This window comes from Stegodyphus dumicola, chromosome 8, assembly GCF_044657685.1.
Source record: "Stegodyphus dumicola isolate Sdum_Otavi_A_Nest chromosome 8, ASM4465768v1".
NCBI lineage: Eukaryota > Metazoa > Arthropoda > Arachnida > Araneae > Eresidae > Stegodyphus > Stegodyphus dumicola.
This window is the reverse complement of record NC_140775.1, coordinates 178588940-178613176: the sequence shown is the minus strand read 5'-3', so window position 1 is coordinate 178613176 and position 24237 is coordinate 178588940. Positions and strand designations below refer to the sequence as shown.

At 33.1% G+C, this 24237-nt stretch overlaps 1 protein-coding gene across 1 annotated transcript; it reads right to left on the bottom strand.

Annotated features, from left to right (window-relative positions):
* Positions 1 to 23551, bottom strand: Ubc4 (ubiquitin conjugating enzyme 4). The gene is made up of 6 exons (XM_035350147.2): positions 23305 to 23551; positions 22107 to 22259; positions 13615 to 13697; positions 13356 to 13519; positions 11102 to 11166; positions 1 to 403 (listed from the first exon to the last, which is right to left on the bottom strand). Exons 1-6 carry the CDS (start codon positions 23455 to 23457, stop codon positions 332 to 334), a joined length of 690 nt encoding a protein of 229 aa, XP_035206038.1. The 5' UTR covers positions 23458 to 23551; the 3' UTR covers positions 1 to 331.
* Positions 23552 to 24237: the final 686 nt, after the last annotated feature.

The window sequence follows — 24237 nt, the reverse complement described above, 5'->3', positions numbered from 1 at the left end:
TCAAGAAATCAAATAATTTTATTCATTCTGAGAACCAATCTTGGCATTAACATTTTATACAACTGTTGATGTTTATTAAGCTAGAATTCCACATCTTTTGAATTATCTGCCATCAAAATCAACCAAATTATAATAACAGCAGGCATTGCAAAAATTTAAGATATAGCAATTTATTCATTAATGAACGTTCATTAGAAAGTCTTTAAACTTGAAAATAAACACATTTTGTTACATAACATACTATTTCTAAATTTTGTCAACCAATAATCTGGAGAATTTTAGATGGCATGTGCACAGAGTTAATTCAGTTGTCAATGAAATGAATGGTGACCTAGCTGAACAGTGTTTCAGTTGCCTTCTCCAGGTTCCAGGAACAAGAAGATAAGGCCACACGAGCTTTGTGCTAAAAAATGCAGATAATCAATATTAATAATAAAGGCATACAGTTCTATGCAAGTAAAGAAACCAAAATGTAAATTCCCATTTAATTAAAAAAAAAAAATAATTTCAAAACAAAGAAAAGGCAACAATTAATATATTAAAATAAAAGAAATATATTCATATATCCCTTCTAATTTACTTATTTCTCTTTTCTATCATAAAAAATATTCACATGTTTATAATAAACCTTTTCGAAGGATGTCATTTCAAAATTAATCTCTATCATATAACTGTTATGAGACATTAATGACATACATACTTATATAATAGCAAACATGAAAAGTAAAATCTTTTATCCAATTGTAATTAAATTAAACCAATAGCAAAAAAAGTGAAACTATGCCTTCTGTTGAGAAATTAAATGTTTAGGATATCGCAGACTTTGAGTAAAGGTAGAGAACATCAATATGACCCATATTCAAATAGCAAAGCAAGACTGGAAATGGATATGACATACATACTTATATAATAGCAAACATGAAAAGTAAAATCTTTTATCCAATTGTAATTAAATTAAACCAATAGCAAAAAAAGTGAAACTATGCCTTCTGTTGAGAAATTAAATGTTTAGGATATCGCAGATTTTGAGTAAAGGTAGAGAACATCAATATGACCCATATTCAAATAGCAAAGCAAGACTGGAAATGGATAGGTGGTGCTGGTGCTGTATACAAGCACTCCAGATTAACATGAAGGACCTAGCACACCCATTCACCTGTTTTATCTGGCATCCATTTTTTTCTCTGTGTGTGTGTGTGGGGGGGGGCTTCAAGGCTATTGTCTAGTTCTTTCCAACATCGATCTCATGAAGTGGTTTTCACCATTTTTTTTCTATGTGAATATGGTTCATATTGATGTTCTCTACCATCCTTCAAAGTAATACATAAGTGGAGTTTTGAATCATCCTGTATAACTGCACCATTTTTAATTTAATGTCAAAAGTACAATCTTCTCATACTTCGATTTGTAGAACTAAAATATACTGTTTCTCTTCATTACCTACTGAAATGTTAATTATGTGAATGCATGTTTATTACTATGAAATACTAGGCATACATGTTTTACAAATTTAGCTATGTATAATTTTGAGAATGATACGCAAGATTAAAGAAGCATATCAACATCGCCATGACTGCATCTTCTTCGCAACCATCCAGTTATCAACACCATTTAAACAGGATGGGATACAATCTGCACAATATATATTCATTTATCAATATATTAATATGCTTGTTTCTTCAATGAAGCTAATTAAATCTAATAAGTGTGTCAATTAAAGCACTGAAATGACTCAATTTCTTCCTCCCCCCTCCAAATGACTTGGTTATCTGTGTAAGGAAAAATCTTATCGAACATGCACATACACAAATCACAGAAATTATTTTGAGATATGAATCTCTCTTGGCTGCACACAATATTAGTGCCCAGTATCTAGTTTTTAACACAATTTAAAATTTGAGATCAAACTATTGGTATATCAATTGTCAGTATTTTGGCAATTCTGGATTTTGTTAATTCCCAGATTTAATCAATACTTTAAATCTAGTAACACAGCATTTAGACATGGCAACATTTGAGCTTCACTTATTCTTTAAATCAGATGAAAAATGCTAACCTTCTACAGCCACTTAAGGGTCAAAAGTGTGATATGGCCAACATCAACACAACGTCAATCACTATATTATCATTAGCCGTGGTAGGACTCCCTGGATAGCAACTGTTGGAAAGCGACACCCAAGAATCTCAGCTAGTCAGAACAAAAAATCACATTTACGACACACCTGCTTCCTTTTCTTTTGTACACTCACTTCCAAAAGTTAAGCACGGAGAGGAAAATGCTAATTTCCAGAAGCCAGTCATATTTGAAGAGGATGCAATTCGCTGCAGAGGTAGATGGAAGTATGCAAATATGTTAGGTAACAGCCAATCGCACTTTCATGTCAAGAAATATACAAAAAAGGCAGTCTTGTAAGAAGCCAGCTTTATGAAGGGTTACAGAAGTTGATTATAAGTGCTGATAGAAGGTGTTTAAAACTTTCGTACAATTTGTTTTCAAGACATACATGTTTCTATGACTTCAGAAGACGAATGGAAAATTCTGAGCGCTGGCATGCTGTGGGGTGCATTGAAGCAGGACAGTTAATCACAGATGTTGCTCTTTTCTTCGGCATTCATCATTCTGCAATTTCACGTTTATGGAAACAATTTCAAACCACACAGACAGTTGTCCAAAGGCCCGTAGCCGGTTGCCCAAGGGTTACAACCCCCATGGAAGATCAATATATTGCTATTGTAGCCAAATGGAATCGCAGAGCGACCTCCACACGTGTGACATGTATGGTTACAGCGTTTATTGGTAAGGCAATATCTGCAGCTACTGTACGCTGAAGATTACGTATGAGTGGACTGTACACCCTCTTGACTGGATGGATAGAGTTTGTGTTCCTCTATCCGTCCAATCAAGAGGGGCACGATTACAGTGGTGCCAGAAACATGTCAATTCGAATGTGTTTGACTGGGGCAATGTCATGTTTACTGATGAGTCAAGATTTGCTCCGGAGCCAGATGACAAGCGTATAAGGATATAGCATGAACAATGAACACGCAATCAGACCCAAAACATCACCGAACATCACGTGTGGGCAGGGATTTCATTAGGATACCGCACCAGCCTGCACATCTTTAAACGGGGTTCTTTGACGGCTGTCCAGTATTAAGATGAAGTCCTAGAACCCATCGTGAGATTGTACGCTGCAGCATTTGGCCCTACTTTTGTTTTAATGGACGATAATGCACGTCCCCATAGAGCTGACATCGTCGATTACTACCTGGAGAGTGAAGGGATTGCATGTATGGCATGGTCAGCATATTCGCCCGACATTAATTCCATTGAAAATCTTTGGGATGCTCTCAGCTGTGCTGCATCTTCAAATTTCCCACCTCCAGCCACTCTTATTGAGCTGGAAACTGATCTACAAGAAGAATGGTGATTGCTTAATGCTGCAGTGGTTGACCACCTAATTGAAAGGCATGGTCACAAGGTGTAAACTTTGTATACAGATGAGGAGATGAGATCACACACCCTATTAATGTCCTTTTTTTTTTTTTTTTCATTTTATGCTGTTTATTTTCACTTTATACATAAATCTGTTTAAATCTCCAGTATGTCATTATCTGGTAACTTACAAAAACTTAATATTGTTTTCATTTCTGTATATAATTCTTGATTTTGTTTTATGCATAAATATAGAATGCTACTTTCCTGCCGAATTTTGTATCAATCAAAGCAGTATTTGTTGATTTTTTTGCATTTTACATTTTCGTGCTTAACTTTTGAAAGTGAATGTATTACATTAACCATTCCTAGACTTTGTAATGGGAATGGGGAATTTTTGTTATTTTATTCATTTATTTATTTTGGCTGCTAGTTTTAATATTAGATCATTCTAGATATTGGCCACCCAGATTTTGGACTTTGCATTGTATGACATCTATTTATTACAACCAAAATTCATATTAAGAAAATATGAATTTAGCGAATAAAATTGTAGCGCAAGTCACTAAGATAATAATAGCTAAAGGCTTACTATACTAATAAAAGATTATAAAAATCTGTATTTTTTATTTAAAAAAAAAATACCAAAAATTTTTTAAAAAAATATATAACAATGTGAATTAATATGAGAAATCCAAAAGCAGCTAATTGAAAAGATTTAATATCACATATTTTGGCAACCTTGACTTGTAAGAACAATTAAAAGAAAATCATTAAACACTAGGTTCAATAAAGCCATTGTATTTTAAGTTTGATTTTTAAATGAAACTCAAACAACAATCATAGCTGATTTTCAATGAAAAAAAATTATGTTGCGGATAATGCACTGAACAACTCTTTTGGCATGATTTACTTGTACTTCAAACATTTGTTTAGTAATAGTTACTTTTACAACAATGATTGCTTCAAGGGTAACAGCACATATTTATGTAAACTTTAACCCCTAAGAACTTATTATTCTATAAATATAAAGAGAAGTTTTATGATTAAGAGGGGAAAAACAACTGTTTTATCTTCATTTATTGATATTGAATAAACTAGGCAATAGCAGCTGTGAAAAGGTTATCAAGACTGTTTCAGCTTTCTTTTCATTTATTATCACAGTTTTATACACATGAAAGAACGAATTGCAATCCTTTTCGAAATATTTCAATGAAAGAGAATTATTATCAATAATTTGAAATAAAGCAGGAATGCATACAATATATGTGAAAAAGTCAAGACTATAGTGAGTGATTCACTAACCAAATCCAATTAATGTAACTTTTTCAAACTGATGCCTGGATATCTTTAAAGTATTAAAAAGGATGAAATTCTTGTACGGGCTTTCTTTTACATAAATCGTTTTTTGTTTGTGGTAAGTCTTTATTTGCAATTAGATTCTTCTCTAAAGAAAGAGTCTTTACATTTCAAAGGAAAGGCAAACACAGGAAATAATGGTTTGGACTGGTTCTATCGACTCATAAACGAACAAGCCAAAGGTTAATGGGGAATTAAACAAAAATTCAGGAAATTACAAGAAAATGTAAACAATATGATTAACTGAAATAAAAAAGTAATTTATGTACTGAAATTTAATATGGTAGAAGCAAACTAAAGTTTCAAGACATTCATGGGGATACAGCAGTTTAATATCAGGTTTGTATTAAAGAAGTCAAGTACATTAGCTGTATCAGTAATTTCATAGTCTTCTCTAAAATCTTGTTGTTATAATTGCATATAACAAGCATTATATAAATTTGTGGCCAGATTCACACTGAAACTCTTCAACAAACACATTCCTCTCTAAAGAGTCCCATAAGTAATTCTCTCTCTTTTTTTCTTTCAGTTAATAGTTATAACGATACAGACTAACTGCCAATACTGGTAATTTGCATTATTTGAAAAAAAAAATAGCAAAGAGAAGCATGAAAAACAATACACTATAAAGTGGAGAAGAGGGCTATGGATTGACGACACTATTTCAAATAAGAGTTAATAGTGTAAAATACTTTCTGCGAGAAAAGCAATAATTATAGTAACTCTATTTGCTTTTCTTTTAACACATATTTATAAGTTACTTTTTAAAAAAGATTTTTTTTTTAGAGGACATTATTTTCTTTAACTTTCTTGACTTTTTAGGAAAACTTCCAGATTTTCTTTGAATTGTTTAAACGGTTTGTATGTTTACTCCCCATTTCATATTTGACTTAACTTCACACCCTGCTTTAATTTTTTCAGTTCTATGCTCAAATTATAACCGACAAGCAGATTCTACAGTATATCATGCTGGATATCAAAAGTTAAACTTGTAAAATAAAATCAGTTTGTGACCCTCTCTAAAGCAAACAGTTTCAGTATCGATTATATAGTATATATATGATCTATGAATATCTTAGTATTTTAATGCAGCTTTTGATATCTGAAAAATTGTTCACCAATTCATTAATCAAAAACATATGAGCCAATCATCTTGAATATCATTATTATATTCTTCGAAAAATGATTTTTAAATTTTTGTACTTTATGCTGAAATATCAATATTTCTATGTTTTTATGAATTTACAAGATCTAGCAATTGATGTACCAAATAAATACTACATATTAGCAGGTATTTTCAAGAAAAAAAAAGACTTTAAAAAAATTACCTATTTCATACTTCAAATTTAATAATTCATAACAGCTCATATCACTAGCAAACTACAAAAGACGAAACACTATTACTAATAAACAAACACTAACATTAAAAAAAAAAAAAAAAAGAAAAAAGAAAAAAGAACCAGAATATCCTTACTTGAATTTCAAGTAAAATCTATGCCATATAACTCTTCATACTGACACATGATAATTAAATTACATATTACAAATTGGTGAAAATGAACACAGATTTTTGTGTGTGTATAATGATTGCCTCACTCGAGGCTCAATTATGCTCTTGAGCCCACAGGAATAGGCCTACAAACACTAAATCATCCTAAAATTCTTCACATTGTTTTCCTGTTCTTTTTTATTTCAAATATAGAAAGCCTCTCTAGGTAAAAGCGCTTAGGCAGAGATAAAGAAAAAATATTCAACCAATAATTGTAATGTGTACAATAATTTGTACTGTGTACAATAGTACACAGTACAAATACAAAACGTATATATTTATATACAAGGTTCGGCTATTAATTTTCAGGACTCATGGAATAACTCGGAAGAAAAAAAGGTTAAACACATAGCCATTTAATATGATTCAAAGTAATGCCCATCAGCCATAATGCAGGTCTGTGCTCGGCTGTACAAATTTCGAAAAGAAGTCCTCTTTGAGAATGCTCTTTAATAGTGACGTTACAGTTTTCTTGATGGCTTCGACATCCTGAAGTCTTGTTCCCTTCAGCTTCGGAAACAGGAAAAAGTCTGCTGGTGCTAGGTCTGGAGAGTATGGTGGTTGCTGCATTTACACGACATCACGCTGGGCTAAGAATCGCCTCACAGGCAACACAATCTGTGGGTGGGCATTGTCATGTAGCAGCAGCCAATTCCCATCTTGTTGAAAATTAGGGAACTCTACGAATTCGTTTTCAAAGTCGATTGAGAACTTCTGTGTAGAACTGTCCATTGATAGTCATGTTAGGAGGAAGAAATTCATGATGAATGAGCCCATCGCAATTGAAGAAAGCGATTAACATGACCTTGATTTTGGACTTTTCAAATCAAAATTTTTTCTGCCTTAGTGAACTTGGAGACCACCATTCGGAGCTTTGACGCTTCGTTTCAGGGTCATATTGATAACACCAAGACTCGTCTCCCGTGAATATCCTATCCAGGAACGCAGGGTCAGCATCAGCGTTGTCGATAAGTTCGCCACATGCGTTGAGTCTCAATTGCTTTTGTTCGTCCCTTAAATGGTGAGGAAAGAATCTGGAAAAAATTTTACGTTTGCCTAGGTCTTGTGTCAAAATTCGACGAACTGTTCTCTTTGTCCATGTTGAATTCATTGGCGAGTACTCGAATAGTCAATCGACGATTACATCTCGCCATATCGCAAACTTTTTCAGTTGCATTCGGCGTGCGTACGGACTGCAGTCGACCTGTGTGTGGATCATCTTCGACGCTTTCGCGCCTGTCCCGAAAGCGTTTAAACCATTCAAAAGTTCTTGAGCGCAATAACGCTTCCTCGCCGTAAATTTGTTTTAACATTTCGTAGGTTTCCACAGCTGTCTTGCCCAATTTGAAGCAAAATTTAATGTTAATTCTTTCTTCTATTTTCACTTCAACAACAAGAATTTAAGAGCTACGTTTTAATGCACCTTTCCACGAGAACCACTTACTTCAGAATGGCGCCAATTGCACTGCACATGCGCAAGAAAACGCTCTTCAATATGCAATCATTAGCACCATCTTCTGACTTTTTGTTCTCCTACAGTTACGGCAGTCCTGGAAATTAATAGCCGGACCTTGTATATATAAACAGCATACTTGCCAACCTATGACACTCAAAAATCAGGAGATTTTTCACAATGTTAAAAAGACTTTTTAAATTATAAAAATATAGTTTTTAATAATGAATTAACTTTAAATAGTAACTAATTCTTAAATGCAAGCAACACAAAAATACCTTACACATAAAAAACATTTTTATTACTTGCATCGTTTAAGGAAACAAAACAAAACAAAACAAAAAAAAAAAAAAAACACACACACACACACACAAAAAGGACACTTTAATCAGTTACAAATGTTATAAACAGTGGCAGAATCTGCTTATGAAGTTTCTTATGAAGTTATCTTATCTATCTTATGAAGTTATCTTATGTTCTTAAGAAGTTATCCTATGAAGCTATTTTGAAGTTTCTTAAAGAAATTTTGTTCATAGCAATTGCCACGTAGGCCTGCTTTCGCTAATAAAAGTTTTTCTAATGTGTCATCACTAATATTAGATCTAAATTTAGTCCTCGGTTTCGCAACAACACTGAAAATCCTCTCGCACTCTGCATTACTATAAGGAACTGTCAAGATGGCCAACATAATTCTAGACAGTTCACTATATTTTAAAATTCCATCAGCACCTTTCAGTTTTCCAATTAAACTGCACTGGGTGTCAATCCTAGTTGATTTTATAACTTCATCCAAGTTTTCTAATTGTAAACTGCTGTTATGCAGCTGTTGGAACTGTTTCAATTTTTCTTTCCTTAAAAGGAAGGAAAAATTGAAGGAAAAGGAAGGACTACTTTCAAGATAATAATAAATATCAACAATGTATTCATCCACATTTATTGGTAAAGAAGCTGCCCCTTTTTCAGCTGCTAAATTTAAGAGGTGACAGGTGCACCTCATAATCTGCAAATCTGAATTTTCCTTTCTTAGGATGCCACCAACGACAGTCTTCCAAGCCTACCAATACTGGTGCATTATCGGCACCAAGTGCTAAGTAATTATCCAGAGAGACTGCATTTTCTTTTAAAAGTTTAATAATTAGCTGTGCTATATTAAAGTCTGTCAAATGTTCTTCTAAAGTGGGGACAGAAAGTAAACTGCACTCAATTTCTGAAGACTCTGGATTAAAAAAGAAACAACAATTGGATACAGTTTTGAATCGGTATTATTGCTTTCATCCATAGAGAGGCAGAACGGAGCTGTTTTAATGCAATCAATAACTGAAGATTTATTTTTCAAACCCATTTCTTTTAACAATTGTTTTGGTTCTTGCACTTGAATATTTCTTAGCGATTTCACTATTGGGGAAACATTTTTCTAAATAAAGCTGCAGCGTGATCCGATGCATTCAGTGGCAGGTTGTGCTCCAGTGAAAAGGCAGAGAACAGTCATTCTGCATTAATAACTTTTTGGTCCTTTGCTTCCGAAGAAAAATTTAATTTTTCATTTTTTTCAAAACAACTCATGTCGTTATCAGCCACGTGGTTAAAGCCACTTTGGCTTTTTTCGAGGTTCAGACTTGGTGCGTGAAGGTGCAGTTGCCCCTCGCTCTCTATTTTTTGACTTCGCTGATTTTTTTGCGTTTTAGTCTATGTGTTATATGTTTGATCAGATAGCCTGGCTCAGTAAAAGTAGGTGGCCAGTGTAACTCTGATTCAAAATCTGGTTACGACCACGTGCAATGCTGATAACGACTATGTGTTTCCGAGACTCCTTTGCCGATGCTTTATTTTTCTTCTTTTTTCCCCATTTCTAGTAATTTTGTTCTCCTGATGAGGAGAGAGCTTTAGCTGCCCTCGAAATCGATTGAGTGTTTTAATATATGTACGCTAAATACAAGGTTTTTATTGTGATTTTACATAGAGTAGTTGAAAAAAAGCTTTTAAGAGTGCTATGGTTGTGTGTACCTTCTTTCCAACAGTTTTTTAAAGCACATAATTAAATAAAGTATTTAGTACAGTATACAGATGTACTGATGGCACCATTGTTATCAAATGCACCCAAATGTGTGTTTAAAATTTTTTTTGTATTTATGCTGTGACTACGCTTTGACTGTTCGACTTATATAACTGGATGGATTTCATCAACATGTGCAACTGTTTTTTTTTTTTTTTTTTTTTTTTCCCCTTCCAAAGGATTTGAACAGATGAGTTCTAATCTTTATATGCATTGTGAAACGCAACTTTTCAAAATGGGTCATCTTAATCTCTGACAGTGCACACTCTCATGTTGCCAAAGCCATGAAGCAAAAATGAAGATGTCCTTAGATAGAAAAACTTTAATTATAACCCAGATCACTCAATATGTGAATTTCTGAAAAGACATCAGTTCTTTTTGGATGATGGCGTAAAAAAAAGGGGCATGGATTTTTTATGCAGCAATTAACAGACTTCTACCAGTAGGACATTTTTACCTACATTTTTTCAATTGGGCAACAGCCTTAGTCCTCCTCATAACTGGAGACTGGTTCCTAAAATGATGAATAAATATTTTTGCGATTATAACGCCAAAATATCCCTGTTATTTAGACCCTTTTCTCATTCATATTCTTATATATTTCTTATTCATTCATTTCATTTATATTCTTAGCCTTTTCAGAGGATACTGCTTTACTGGTCTGGGAATATTTAAATGCGACATATGGAGATAGTTGATGGCATTGTGAAACTTTTATAAAACATACATACATGGCTTTGACAACTGAAACTTAACACAATGACGTCTTCAAAATACAGTGAAAGATATGAGGTCTTTGATATAGTGATAATTCACTGTCTTCATAACACAGTGAACATTATGACATCTGAACAAAAACATTTTTATCATCAATTATACATATAAATCTTTCCTTTACATTATATAAAAATACATGCTCAATTAAACCTTCATGAATAGTAAACAGCATACATTATACAAATGTGCCTGCACATTTCTAATTTTAAATAACTTCTTAAAATACCCTAAATGAGAAGACTAAATTAATTGCAAAATGTATATGAAAGATAATTTCTCCTCATTAGAGAAAAGAGACAGACAAAAATTTGGTTTATTAAAACTGTATAATTCTTGCATGAAAAAGTGTAACATCCAGTAGCCTTATTGAAAATAAGATCTTAAACATGAATCTAGACTGGATGATTATCCTCCCCCCCTCCAATTTTCAGGTGAACACAAAGTAACTAATTAAAAAAAGTTCAAGTTACTTACTTCATCAACACCCATGTCCATCAACCTTTTTATCTTGTCATCAAAATCTGAAGGGAATGGTGGAGCTGTAAAATTTATTTTGAAATTAACTAAGGTGATTTAAATGCTACATATTCAAGTTGCAAACTTACTTCCTAATTCTCAAGCAAATTTTGAGAATTTATATGCAATAGAAGTATAATACATTACAAAAGTAAATCAGCTTTTTATAGTAGGTTATTATATAACAAAGCATTTTATTTAGGCCAAAGGGGAAATTTCCCCAGAAGGAACATTAATTTCGTTTTGGCATTTTGTGTTGATTCACTACAAGCGTTGTTTCACTTTTCAAATTGTTGCCACCAAATATTATCACCTGTATTATATTTAAAGTAATTAAATAATGAAAAATCTGAGAAATGTGTATATGTTTCTCATACTGTGATAAAACAACAGTACAGAGAATTTGAGTTATGAATTACTATTGAATTTTGAATAACGTAATTCCCCTGCAAATATGGGCATTTGGAAGTCCAAATTTTGAATTTGTTTTATTATCAATTTCATAATTTGTAAAATTTTAACAAATTTTTGATTAACAAAGTCGAGGAGGCCAGAATTGGACCATGCACCATAGTTTGCCCATCCCTATACTAGTGGAATAGAGATTGCTCTTTGGTATTACAAAGACAACAAATAATCATTAAATGATTTGTCTACTATACAGGTTTTTATCTCTATTTCCCCAAAGAGGATTTAGTCATCAAATTACCTAGGAGGATAAAAGGTTTAAGCAACCACTCTATTAAATCATCCAGATGGATAGATAAGCAAGGGAAGAAGACCTACAGCACTGCTGACATCGTCATTAGAAATCTTCTCCTTCCTAACAAAAGAGTATCTCCGAAGCTTGAACAGTTGGTTAGGTTTCAAAGGTGTTTCTTCTGTCACAAAGCAGGCAGGATGTTTGTCAAGTAAGTCTTTTATACGAGCAAGATTGTTGTTTAATCCAAGTTTTTTATGGCATGACATCTTCGGCAAAATTGCTGGCACTGGAAACATCACATGGGGTTAGGGATTATGGTCTTACTGGCCAGTGGAGATACCTGGCCTTAACACTGTTGGGCAGAGCAGGTAAACTGAAGGTCAGGACCATGAGTTCTGACAATCAACTGGACCACAGCCATTTCTTGAACTTCATATACTTGTATATGTTTATTAAATAAAAATAGCAACAATATTATAGGCTTGTCAGTTGGGTCATTAGTAATTACAAAACGAGGTTGACTTGTGCATGAATTAATACTGGCATTTGTATTTGTTTTTAACTTTTTAAAAATTATTAAGAAGTGTAGTGACAACGATGTTTGAGACAGAGGTATTTGGAAAAGAAAAACATTTGGACCTGCCAGCAAAGCCACCATGACTTCTGACAAAGAGAAGTAGACCTGCCACTGCTAACTAGACCTACGCACAGTCTGATGCCACAGTCAGCTTTCCTGAAAGTTTAACTCAATTGACACTAGCAGAAGCTGAGCCTCTGATGACTCGAATCAATTCAATTTGTAGAGGTCAAAGCAGTGCGTTGGGGACAGTACTTTGCCATTCAACTACCAGGACCCTCCTTTCCAGCCTTATGGATCACAAAGCATAACAAATGCGTACACAGTTTTCTCTATATAAGAAACTAGAAACAAAGAAATGTAACAGAATCTCACTTTGAGCCCCAACCTCCTAAAGAAAAATTACAGAGGATGAAAAAGGGGGGAAAAAAAAAAGGTACGAAGAAATAAAAATGAAAGGAAAAAAAATCATTACGGCTCCAGGATTGTGATCCATTGAAGGTCTAGGGCACATCGGGTTTGTCATACCCATACTCATGAAGAATGAGATGCTGAGGGGAAAATATATTAAATTATTGACAGTTATGTATTGTGAACATAATGCAAAAATCATATAATCCATAATGATTCTTTCTTGAGGGAATAAAGCACTTCAACAAAAAAAGAGCAAATAAAAATTGTGGTCATAATCTGGAGTCATAACTTCTACATTGATGATCATCCTGTATTTGAAATGAGACAGTACAAACTACTGGAGTTAAAACAAGCTAATTACCACATTTAATACACAATTTTTGAATGTTGTTTCATTAACCAGAAAGTATCACTTTTTACATTTAAAAAATCTTTACTTTGCTTAAAAATGTAGACTTTTCTTTCTTTTAAAACAAAATATAAGCAAAAGCAACTTCTTATTAACGATAATCACATACCTCCAGCATAAGCTTGAGCCCAATGTCTGGCAGTGAGTTTAAACATTTCAGGATCTTCCTTATACTGCTTAGCTACTACAGCATCTTGAGGATCATCAGGCTCAGCAGCAGCTAATAAAGCTTGAAGAGATAATAACACTGTCCTCAGAGTCATTGCAGCAGCCCTTAAATAGAACACAACATATTATTTTTTGGTCACAGTTAATTTGGAAAATATATATTTAAAAACAAAAGAGAGAGAGAGATAAAAGCAACTCACCACTGATCTTTTAAAATATCTAAGCAGATTGCTCCTGTAACTGAACTGATATTTGGATGCCATATTTTTGTGACAAAGCGAACCTTCAAAGAAACATAAACGATAAATTAATCATACATAAGTCCGCACATTCTCTGCCAGCAGCAAATCCACTTCCTTCACAATCACAAATTAAAGTGAAGGAAATGAACAAAAATGAAGGAAAAAAATCTTAAAATCTTCTAATTCACGAAAGAAAAAAATATAGTACAAACATTTCAAAGATGCTTAAATTTAAAATACAAATAACTACAGGTACTTCCTTGTATTAATGGTCCCCTTATTAAAAATGTGGCCCTTTTTGTAGCAACTTTTGCATACTCTACGGGAAGGTAAAATGAATCTTTGTTGGAAGAATGATAAAGTATCTTACTCACTCTTTAGTAAATCAAAAATTATTATATTTCTTGGAAAAAGAAAATACAATAATAACATACAGCCTACTCGGAGTTTTTCTCATGATAGGCACACTTTGAGTGACCATGGACAGAACTGCTGGTCATTTGGTAAGGTTTGCAATATACCTTAATGAAATAGATAATCTTAGTTGTGTTCAAATAATGAAGGTTGCAGTAATAAGCAATAACTCAATTATATCTAAAGCCCCTTTTAGAAAAATTATGAATTACATTTATATGAGTTTTTGATACAAAACTAAACGAAAAATTACTTAGAAGTTAGATTTAATACTTTACAACATTTTATTTCACTATCTTTGATTGAAAACGATATATTTGATATTAATTCAGAAGTCAAACAACAAAAATCAGCGTTATATTTACAAAATTTTCACAGGACTAGTTTCGATGGTTTTACCGAACCACCATCTTCAGCTGCAAAACCGCAAATGGATTTGCGGAACTGCAAATGCTGCTTCAGCTGCAAAACCGCAAATGGTGCAGCTGAAGATGGTGGTTCGGTAAAACCATCCAAACTAGTTCTGTGAAAATTTTGTAAATATAACGCTGATTTTTGTTGTTTGACTTCTGAATTAGTATTTATTCGGCATGTTATTGTGTCTTAATTATATTTGATATTGTTAATTACTTAATGTTATTTTTTAAATTTCTATTTAATTATAAAACTATGCAGCATTTTCATATGCATTTTTATCAAATTTTTAATAATACATTCTATTGCAGTAAAAAAAAAAAAAAAAAAAAAAAAAAAAAAAACAAATATGCACCAAGGAAGAATTGAGCCAAAACTATGAAACTCGGCGGTAGTATAGTGTTCAAGTATACACAAATTATCAAAAACTGGAGGGGGGAAGCATTTTACTTACAAGTAGCAACACAAAGAATATGAAAATCAGTAAATGGTAAATACTACCCTGGCTGCTATACAAGCCAATACTTGGTTGGGCATGGTGTCCTCAGTGGAATGTGCCATAAATGGAGCAAACGGTCAGTAAGTTGGGACATATTTGTACATGGCTGAATTTGCTTGCCTAACATGTCTCAAATGTGTTCGATAAGTGACAGGTCTGGAGACCAGGCAAGCCAGTTGAAGACATTAATACAATGAAGATATTCTTGAAAAAGTTGTGCTGTATATGCCTGAGCATTGTCCTGCTGGAAAACAGAATCTGGACAACCTGTTATCACAGGCAGTGCGATCAGCTGCAAAATAACCTCAATGTACCTGCGAGCAGTCAGAGTACCTTGCAGCACAACTAATGGTGAATGGCTGTCCCAAAGACCGCTTCCCAGACTGTCATGACATGTGTTCTGGTTGTGTGTCGCAGCTCAGTTACAAATTGGATCACTCGCCTTTTTCCAGACATATACGTGGTAGTCATCAGCATAGAAAGAAAAGTACAATTTGTTGCTGAAGATCACATTTCTCCAATCAGTCACTGTTCAGCTAAAGCAAGGGTGGCACCAGGCAAGAGGATACCGATTAAAGTGGAGTGTCGACGGCAAGCATCTCACCGGACATCGAGATCCGAGTCGAGCATCACTTCCGCGAATCATATGCCTGGATAACCTGGAATTCCTCTGCGAGTTAACAAACCATGCTGAATCGATGATAGCTTAACTGTTGGTGCAGAAATTGCAGATATTCTAATTGTATGATCCCCTCGCACAGTGGTGGCTCAGGGACATATCAAGCCACTACAATGCCTTTGCTGAGACATTGGTTGCAACAACAACCATACCATTTCAGCCAATATGCTGGCTCGTCCCCGTTTGACCAATCTTTTGGTCTTATGATGAAAACCCACTCGAAGTTAGACAGCTGTTTGTAATGCTGTTAAAGGCATCTTCTGTTACACTGTCCTGTATCCAAGCTCCATCAATGTGATTGTAAATGCTTGTCTTAAACTCCATATACCATTTTATATTCTACCAGATGTGGACTTCAGACGCGCACTGTACAGCTCCACAATGCTGAGTGGTGCTGCAAGTTTAATGACTTACACAGTTTGAAAAATCGCATTTTCAAATTGTGTTTCATAAATGTGGCTCAATGTTTTCTGATTACATATACTTTTTTGCAATAGAGTATACACTTTTGTTATATGAACTTGATAATAAAATTAGACCTTCCAATATTCAATATGATCAGAGGAAATATATATACAGTCACATCACATAAAGAACAAAAAAGATAGAAGATGAAATAAATAATACTTTATTAAAAATGAGTCAATGCTAAACTGAATTTAAAACATTAGAATCATTTTAGAATACATTCCCATTTCCCTAACCATTAAAAATCACTTTTTTTCCAGCAAGAATACAACAACATACCTGCCAGTAAAAATCAGAAGTTGGAGGAAAATTTAGGGAAAAAAATTATAAATTGAATTTTAAACATACATGTGACCAGTATTATTCCTAGGATTTTTTTGGAAGAGTAAAAATACTCCTCAACTTTTTTAGGAGGAATGAAATACGGAAATAGCATAAACTACGTATACAGACACATTTTCTATAAAAAAAAACTTTTTTAATGAACAAAATGAAATAGGAAAAAAATGAGGATGCTATTTTGGTTTTTGACAATTATAGCATATGTTAAGTATTAGTAGAAAATATTAAACATTATAAATAAAAGAATTTATTTTACATTAAATGTTCTAAATGAAATATTTATTTAATATTACAAATTTAATATCCTTTTCCTCTGATTTTTTTCACAATGTTACAGCTGATTTCCTTGCAATATCAAAACTCTTTCAAAATTAAATTTACAAAAAGCATTTATTCTTGGTTACATTACAATTTTAATTTTTTCCCCCGATTTCCTTACACAACATCACAGCTCTTTCAAAATTAAAGTCACAAAAAACATTTTCCCTTCGTTACATTACAATTCTAATAACTTTTTCCTCTTCCACAATTTTATTGCTCTTTCAAAATTAAAAATCACAAAAAACATTTCCCTTTGTTCTTTGAAATCAGAGCCTTCCTCAGATATTCTCATTATAATTTCCAGTTGTTTTTCCCCCAATCTATTTCTCCTATTTGATTTGATCCTATTTTGAGTAGAAAATCCTCTTTCACAAACTGCCATTGACAAAATAGTCATAGCTATTTATGCCAGAGCTGTAAATCCTGGATATAAGAGTTCACCATCTAAACTTGATGAGAACAACAAATTGGCAAACTGTTTAAATTTGAATTCTCTGTAGTGTGCATAAAAACACTCTACTTCAAGGTGCTCTTGCTTTAACTCTTCTGCTGAAACACCCAAAACCGAAGTAGAATCTGGTTTAATAATGTTTAATAACATTATCTAGGCACTCGACTCCAATCTTGATGATTCTGTTGTTGTAACACAAGAGGAAATCAACAAAACATCAAAATCCTGCAAAAGATGCATCTGCTGCAAATTAAATCTTTCTTGCAGATTCTCTATCAGTGCACTCAAAAAAACCTTTTTAGCACTCATGAAATCATTTAAAGTTTTAGTAGAAAGAGATAGTTTAATATCTTGAAATCGATAATACCCATTATTAAGAGCAGACTCTAAAAATTCCTTCAGATGAGTGCCATGACCTTCCTACTTTTTCATTTCCTGCATGCGATTAATAATTGATTCTAGACTGTTAACCAACAAGGAAAAGTCCACATCATTGCTCTGAAAAATTTTACTGACTTTGTTCACAATCAGTAACACATCTCTCAAAAATGACAAAGTGGCTGCAAATGAAAATTGAGCATTGTTTAACCTTTTCGCGACAGCGCACCTTTATTTAAGACACTCGTGCGGGACGGAAGAGAATCGAAGGCAGTTACCGTACAGGATGGAGGTTTTGCATCGCTAAGCCTAATTTTATAAAAAAATCAGAAAAACAAAAGTTTCGCTTCAAGCAACGTAATTTTTGGTATCATTTTAGATTATTACTTGAGCTCTTATATATGTTAAAATTAGCACTTAAAAATTTTTTTCTTTTTCTTTTACATGAAAATGTACTTAAAAAATGCTTATCTTGTAAAATAATTTTTTGAAGCGCTAATCAAATTATTCCAAAGTTTTAATTGATAAAATCCATCAATAAAATTTTAAATTAATAAAAAGAACACAATAAAGACTATTTACATTAAGAGGTAATAAAATTTTAAATGAAAACGAGAGTGGTAAATCTCGAAGAACAGAGAAGTATCACTTTCTAACTCTTAGAAAAAGTATCACATTTTAACTCTTTAGAAAATGACTCAGTATTCTCATTTGCATTAGTAAATGGTTCACTAACCATACGAGGGCATTCTTACTTTGATAAATAGCGCCTTCCCGCCATAATAGACTGGAGATGAGGCTTTCCTAAATAAAAAAAGAAGGAACGGGAAAATATCTGAAGGCAATGCAAAATGTAAAAAAACTCCGCACAGTAACCCTAAAAGACCGTACATATTACAGGAAAAAATAGAATAAAAAAAGGAATTTGATATAAATCAGAGACGAGAATGTTTTCATTAGCACACAGCGATTTAAAGAGCCCACCTCTGTTTACGCTTTTCCTCTGCCCCCACCCTCAAACAGCTGATGAGTAAAATACCATAGTCAAGCAGGATATATCAAACTCAAGGTCAGCAACCTAAAACTGTGTTCCTTTCAAAAGTAATGGACATAGGATGCCATCTAGTGGCCTTCAGAAAAACGTTCCACCTAAAAATGTGTATACGCAGCACCTGTCCTCTGAATGCAATCTCTACTGATGCGTGGATGGGATGCCTAGCTGTAAGAGACGTTCTTAGGGAATGCGTATATGGGACGCCCGTCCTGAAAGGGTTGTTAAGTAGTCCTGGGCCCTTGTCCATAGGATTGCTTGTTTTTCAGTTTGCGATTATGTCTTCCAGGGCAAGGATAACAGCATCATAACTGATATGAAATACATCAAATGCATTCCCAAGTGACAACCACCGAAAAGCATTTATGTCTTTGAGAGTTATGTTTGGCTCGTTTAACACATCTTGCATCAATTTCAGCTTTTTAATCCTAATATTGGACGTGTGAAAATAAGCATACAATGAATCTAAAATTCTCTGGCAGCTTTGAAACAGGGATATTCCATCAGCAGCTTGGGAAACAACTAAAGCTAAACGATGGGCTATGCAGTGATAGTACAACAAACCAGGTATCCATCCTGAAATTTTGTGTTTTTTCCTATCATAACAGCAGCACCAACTGTTGAAAAACTTTATTATTATTTCTTTCAGTGTATCTGCATTGCATTCACCTGATAGTTTTAAATTCGCCCAAAGACTGTTCTGACTTTCATTGTTTTTCAAATATTTCACATATATAATTAATTTACGTTCAAATGAAATATCTGTTGATTCATCTATTATTAAAGAAATATAGGGGCTTTGTAAAACATCCTTATCCAAATTTGATTCTAATACTTCCGAAATAGCTTTAATTATGTCTGTAACTGAATTTTGAAATAAATCGAAGTGAATCTCTTTCACAGTCTCATTTCCACAGGATTTCATAAGCATCATTAAAGGCTTAAATTTCGTTAAAAGAAGTTCTTTTCCAATAGTGTAAACAGTTTTGAATGCTGCCAGATCGCCATCTGTTGCTATAGATTTTTTACTTTTCGTTGATATTTTCAAGAGCTTTAGCATCTTTCTTGGCATTTAAAGAAAGCCTGTGTTCTGTAGTTTTTGCATGGCGAGACAGAGTACTTCTTTGGAAACATGATGAACCCATCACACCCACACCATTCTTCATACTTGCAGATTGACATGTTTTACAAAACATTTTATTTTCCTCTTTATTGAAGAGGACCCAAGAAAATTCTTCAAGCCACTTACTTAAAAACTTATTATGTTTAGAAATAGTTTCTTCTGGTTGTTTGTCAATCTTTGGTTTCTTAGCTGATGGTTCTGAGCTGGTTGACAAATGGCTTGACAGCTTTTTTTTTTTTTTTTTTTTTTTTTTTTTACAAAACTCCTTGATGGATTTAGAACACATATTTAAATATTTAAATTAATTTTTCTTCTGGAATAATTGCTTCGGTCTCAAGGAATTAAATAGTTTTAAAAAATTAGTCAGACACTAAAAAATATTTTTGATGTGCTTCTCCTAAAAGCTGATCACTTGTAGAAATTTCGTTTCGTTTTGCAGACTGTATGGAATTTCTTAAATTTAAAATTTTCTTCATATGCGATCTTAATTTTGATTAAGATATTAATTTTTATATGAAAGGAATTTATCTTATAAGTGCGAATACAAATTACAATTGTTTCAAGACCAACATTTAGTTAAAATCAGTAATGAGCTTGGCGATCTTATGCCATCAGATTAAAACAATAATAATAAAAACTATACTTCTCTCCTACACAATATTAAGAAAACAAGAGTATTTACAGCAGGGTTTGTACAATCCGAAAAAGTACTTATTTTGGCTCAAAAATCTGTAAAAATCCGAACATTCACGCAAAATACTGATTTTTGAATAGATAGATGTCAGCTAAATATTGATTTTCACATAGGGTGACTCTTAGACAAATTAATTTCATATAACCTGAATGTTAAGTCCTGATTTGCCCACTAGAAGATCACAAGGAGATGTCTATTTATTACAGCCGAACATTATCGATGGGATTCCAGTTTTTGTACCAAAAAACATGATAAAATTGCTATTTTTTAACGAAAAGATAGCAATAAAACACCCAGATTTGCACTGTAAGACTAAAGAAGATCTCATGATTTTTTAAAAAGAAGATTGGAATTAAAATTTTACCTTTGTACTGGTAGTTCTCGGTAAAATTTCGATTTTTTTCCTGACTAGCGTAGAATAATGAAAGAATTAAAAATGCAAACACTATAAGCATAAAAATAATTTAAAGGCATATTAGAAATCATGCTAGAAAAATTAGAAAAAATTTAATTACCTTTACATATGCTTTTACTTCGCCTTCAATTTTCTGAAAAGAGTGGTAAAGATTTGTCCAGCTCGTAATGTGAAATTTCATCGAACCCCCAAACCATGTGTGTCGATAACCAATTCTACTAATCAAATTGACCATCCATAACACTACTAGCTACACAGAACTGTCTCAAGAGGTAGTCCTTGAATATAAAACTTTCATTTGCCAGTTCTGCTCTTAAACATTGCTAAATGGGATAATAAAGATACATAATTTCATCCTCTACATCACAAAACATGGTGACCTATGACATCTTGATGAAAATGAACTCTATCAATTGAACTATACCTTTCTGCACATATCATGATTTTGCCCCCTTGAATCATACTAAAATATGACAAAAACATATTGAGTGACACAGACTTAAGAAACAGAGTCCAGATGCTACCCAAGTCCTAGCAAACGTCTTAACAAGCCTAATGCCTGAAGGTTAAAGGACAAGGCCTCAAAAGGGCTGTTTTCTCTTTTTTGTCCTTATATTTTCAGTGACTTTTTTTCATAATCTTTAGCAAATCTCATATTCTCCTCTAATGGAACATCCAAGCAAAACTTTCCTTTCCGTCATTAATGCCCCCTGAATTTTACCGTTAGTTAATTTAGAAAAATTTAAAGTTTGAGCTAGCCAATAACTTAATTTCAGGCCTTTCTACAGAACCAAGGGGAACACAATAATAAATTGCCAAAAACTTCAGGGAAAAGGAAATCTAACTTCCTTAAATTATTCAAGGCTCTTGTTTGCTTCCAAACTAGAATTTATTACAACAGGTTTTGCTCCGCTGCTCATGTTGACACCTAAAACTTATCTCGCCTTTAGATGGGAAAAAAAAAAAGGCCATACTCTTAATTGACCAGAATATGGTTACAGCTAAGGTCAACTTTTATTGAACCAACTCCTTGCATACAACCAACAAAAAGAAATTTCTCTTGACCACAGCTGCAATCACACACTTATTTCTCTTTTATTTAAGCTCCAAGGATGTTACACAAAACAAACATTTTTAATACTTCATAGGAAAAGGCTACTCATGTAGCACAGAAAAATAACATTAAAAATACTATACGTACTTTGGGTGGATTAAATGGGTATGTTTCTGGTACTTTGATTTCTAAAATAAAATTTCCTCCTTCATATGGTGTGTCCGGTGGTCCAGAAATTTCACCCTTTAATTCTGTATAAGTATCATTAACTATTTCCACACTAATTGCACATTTTGCAGCCTGTAGGAATACAGATTTTAAAAAAAAATCTGTTTTTTAATAAGTCAGCATAAAATTTTATTCATACATTTTAGAGTAATGAACATAAATACAGATAATGGGATAAATAATTTCTTAATACAGACATACCAGTTGTTAAACAAAAAAGTGAACAGAGTCTGTGGTCTTGGTATATGGAGAAATAAGAAAACATTGATTTTATTCAACAATATACTTGTCTATTGTACATGTTAAATGCACATGGTTAGTTATCTTTTATTTGCAAGCAGATGTTCAACCCCTAAACATGAATACATGCAGCAACACATTTTACTAAACTTATTCATACCTGAGCTTTGTTGGAAGGATTTTGATACTGGTAATTAAGTATTATCCTACCAATGGTGAAGTAGCATGATTTAGCCCCAATTATTAATTGGCAACCACTGCTAAAAGTGGTCCAGTCAAATTTCTGTCAGTGGTCGACAGGATAATATATAAATACTGAAATATTTTATTATTTTTTCCTTTATTTACAGTGGACTTAGCCTCACTGATTAGTTGTCAAAAGATGTAAATGCTACTTACTAATGCAAAACACTGAAAATAATCAACCGAGAATTATGCCTTGAGAAACTTCATTCTTTTGATGTTTGATGATGAAAGTTTATACGAAATACCAATTCATTGTGAACCAATTCAATGAAAAAATTAAGTAAAAAACCAGTACAAATAAGAAAATTTGATCCTAGATGGTACGTAGGAGGCCATCTAGTATTTTCAAGACAGTACGAAAATTTATTTATATATTCAGTATTAAATTTAGGAAGAACAAATTACAGAAGAAATACAACAAATATAAAAATAATGATTTTTCAGACGTTTTCATCTAACGTTTGATCTCGAAAGAAAAAATATTATTGCTTAAAAAATAATAATACATAACTGCACATCACACGGCTATAATTTCAAACTAATTATTGAAATATTGCATACGGTACTCCTTATTTTATAATCTATAGTAGGATTCAAGTATATATTTTAAAAATAACAAATAAAATTTTACCTCCTCACTCTTTACAACTTCCTTAAACTCTCGTTTGATACGCTGAACTGCTATGTTTGCCATGATCCACCGGTCGCCATAAACCGTCAAATAAAGCAGAAACTTATCATCTACTGTAAACAAATTAGACGCATAATATTTACATACACACATAAGATGAGAGAATTGTCATATTCAGTTATTAAGTCATAAAAACACACTAGAACGTCGTAAATCTAGAGTCGAAGTTCATGGACAGTGTTGCCAGTTTTACTCTATTAACAAATGAAATAAATTATGTGTAGACAGCGAAGTAAAAATGAACGAATAAAATATAAGAAGCTATTGGTTAGACAATACATAAAATTTAATCGTATGTGATTTACACAACTATTGGAAGTAAATGCATAAAAGCAATGTTAAGTGTGCAACATGAGAAAAGTTGCAATTACTATCAGAGCTACGGTATTTCCCTATTTTTTAGGTAAATCATAGCTCTACCGAACTTCGTTTCTGTCATCCTTGAAGTAGTACATGATACTGAATATTTAGAACTTAATAATTAACTTCAGCTGGGATTCGGGTGTACTATTTCGTATATTTTTACTGAAACCATAATTCCAGCAGGAGTTCCCAAATAAGACGAAATGCGAAATTGCCCTCAATCTATATACCTTTCCTTCACATCTAAGTTAGATTTTTCGCCCTGCAGCAGCAAGACGTAGTCCAAAACAAAACATCTGTCTACTTTTCTTGCTTGTCTGTAGTATCGCTATAGAGTACTAGCAGATCTTCTACTAGTATTTCGGAACTTTTTTTTTCCAATGACGGGCGCTTGTCTATAACGGCAATAGCCACTCCTAAGGCCAGAAGGGGTGCCCGTTTTATTGTGGAGACACTTAGTAGGCCGCTACCGTTACCTCCTATGAAGGAAAAAACAATTTTACATCCATG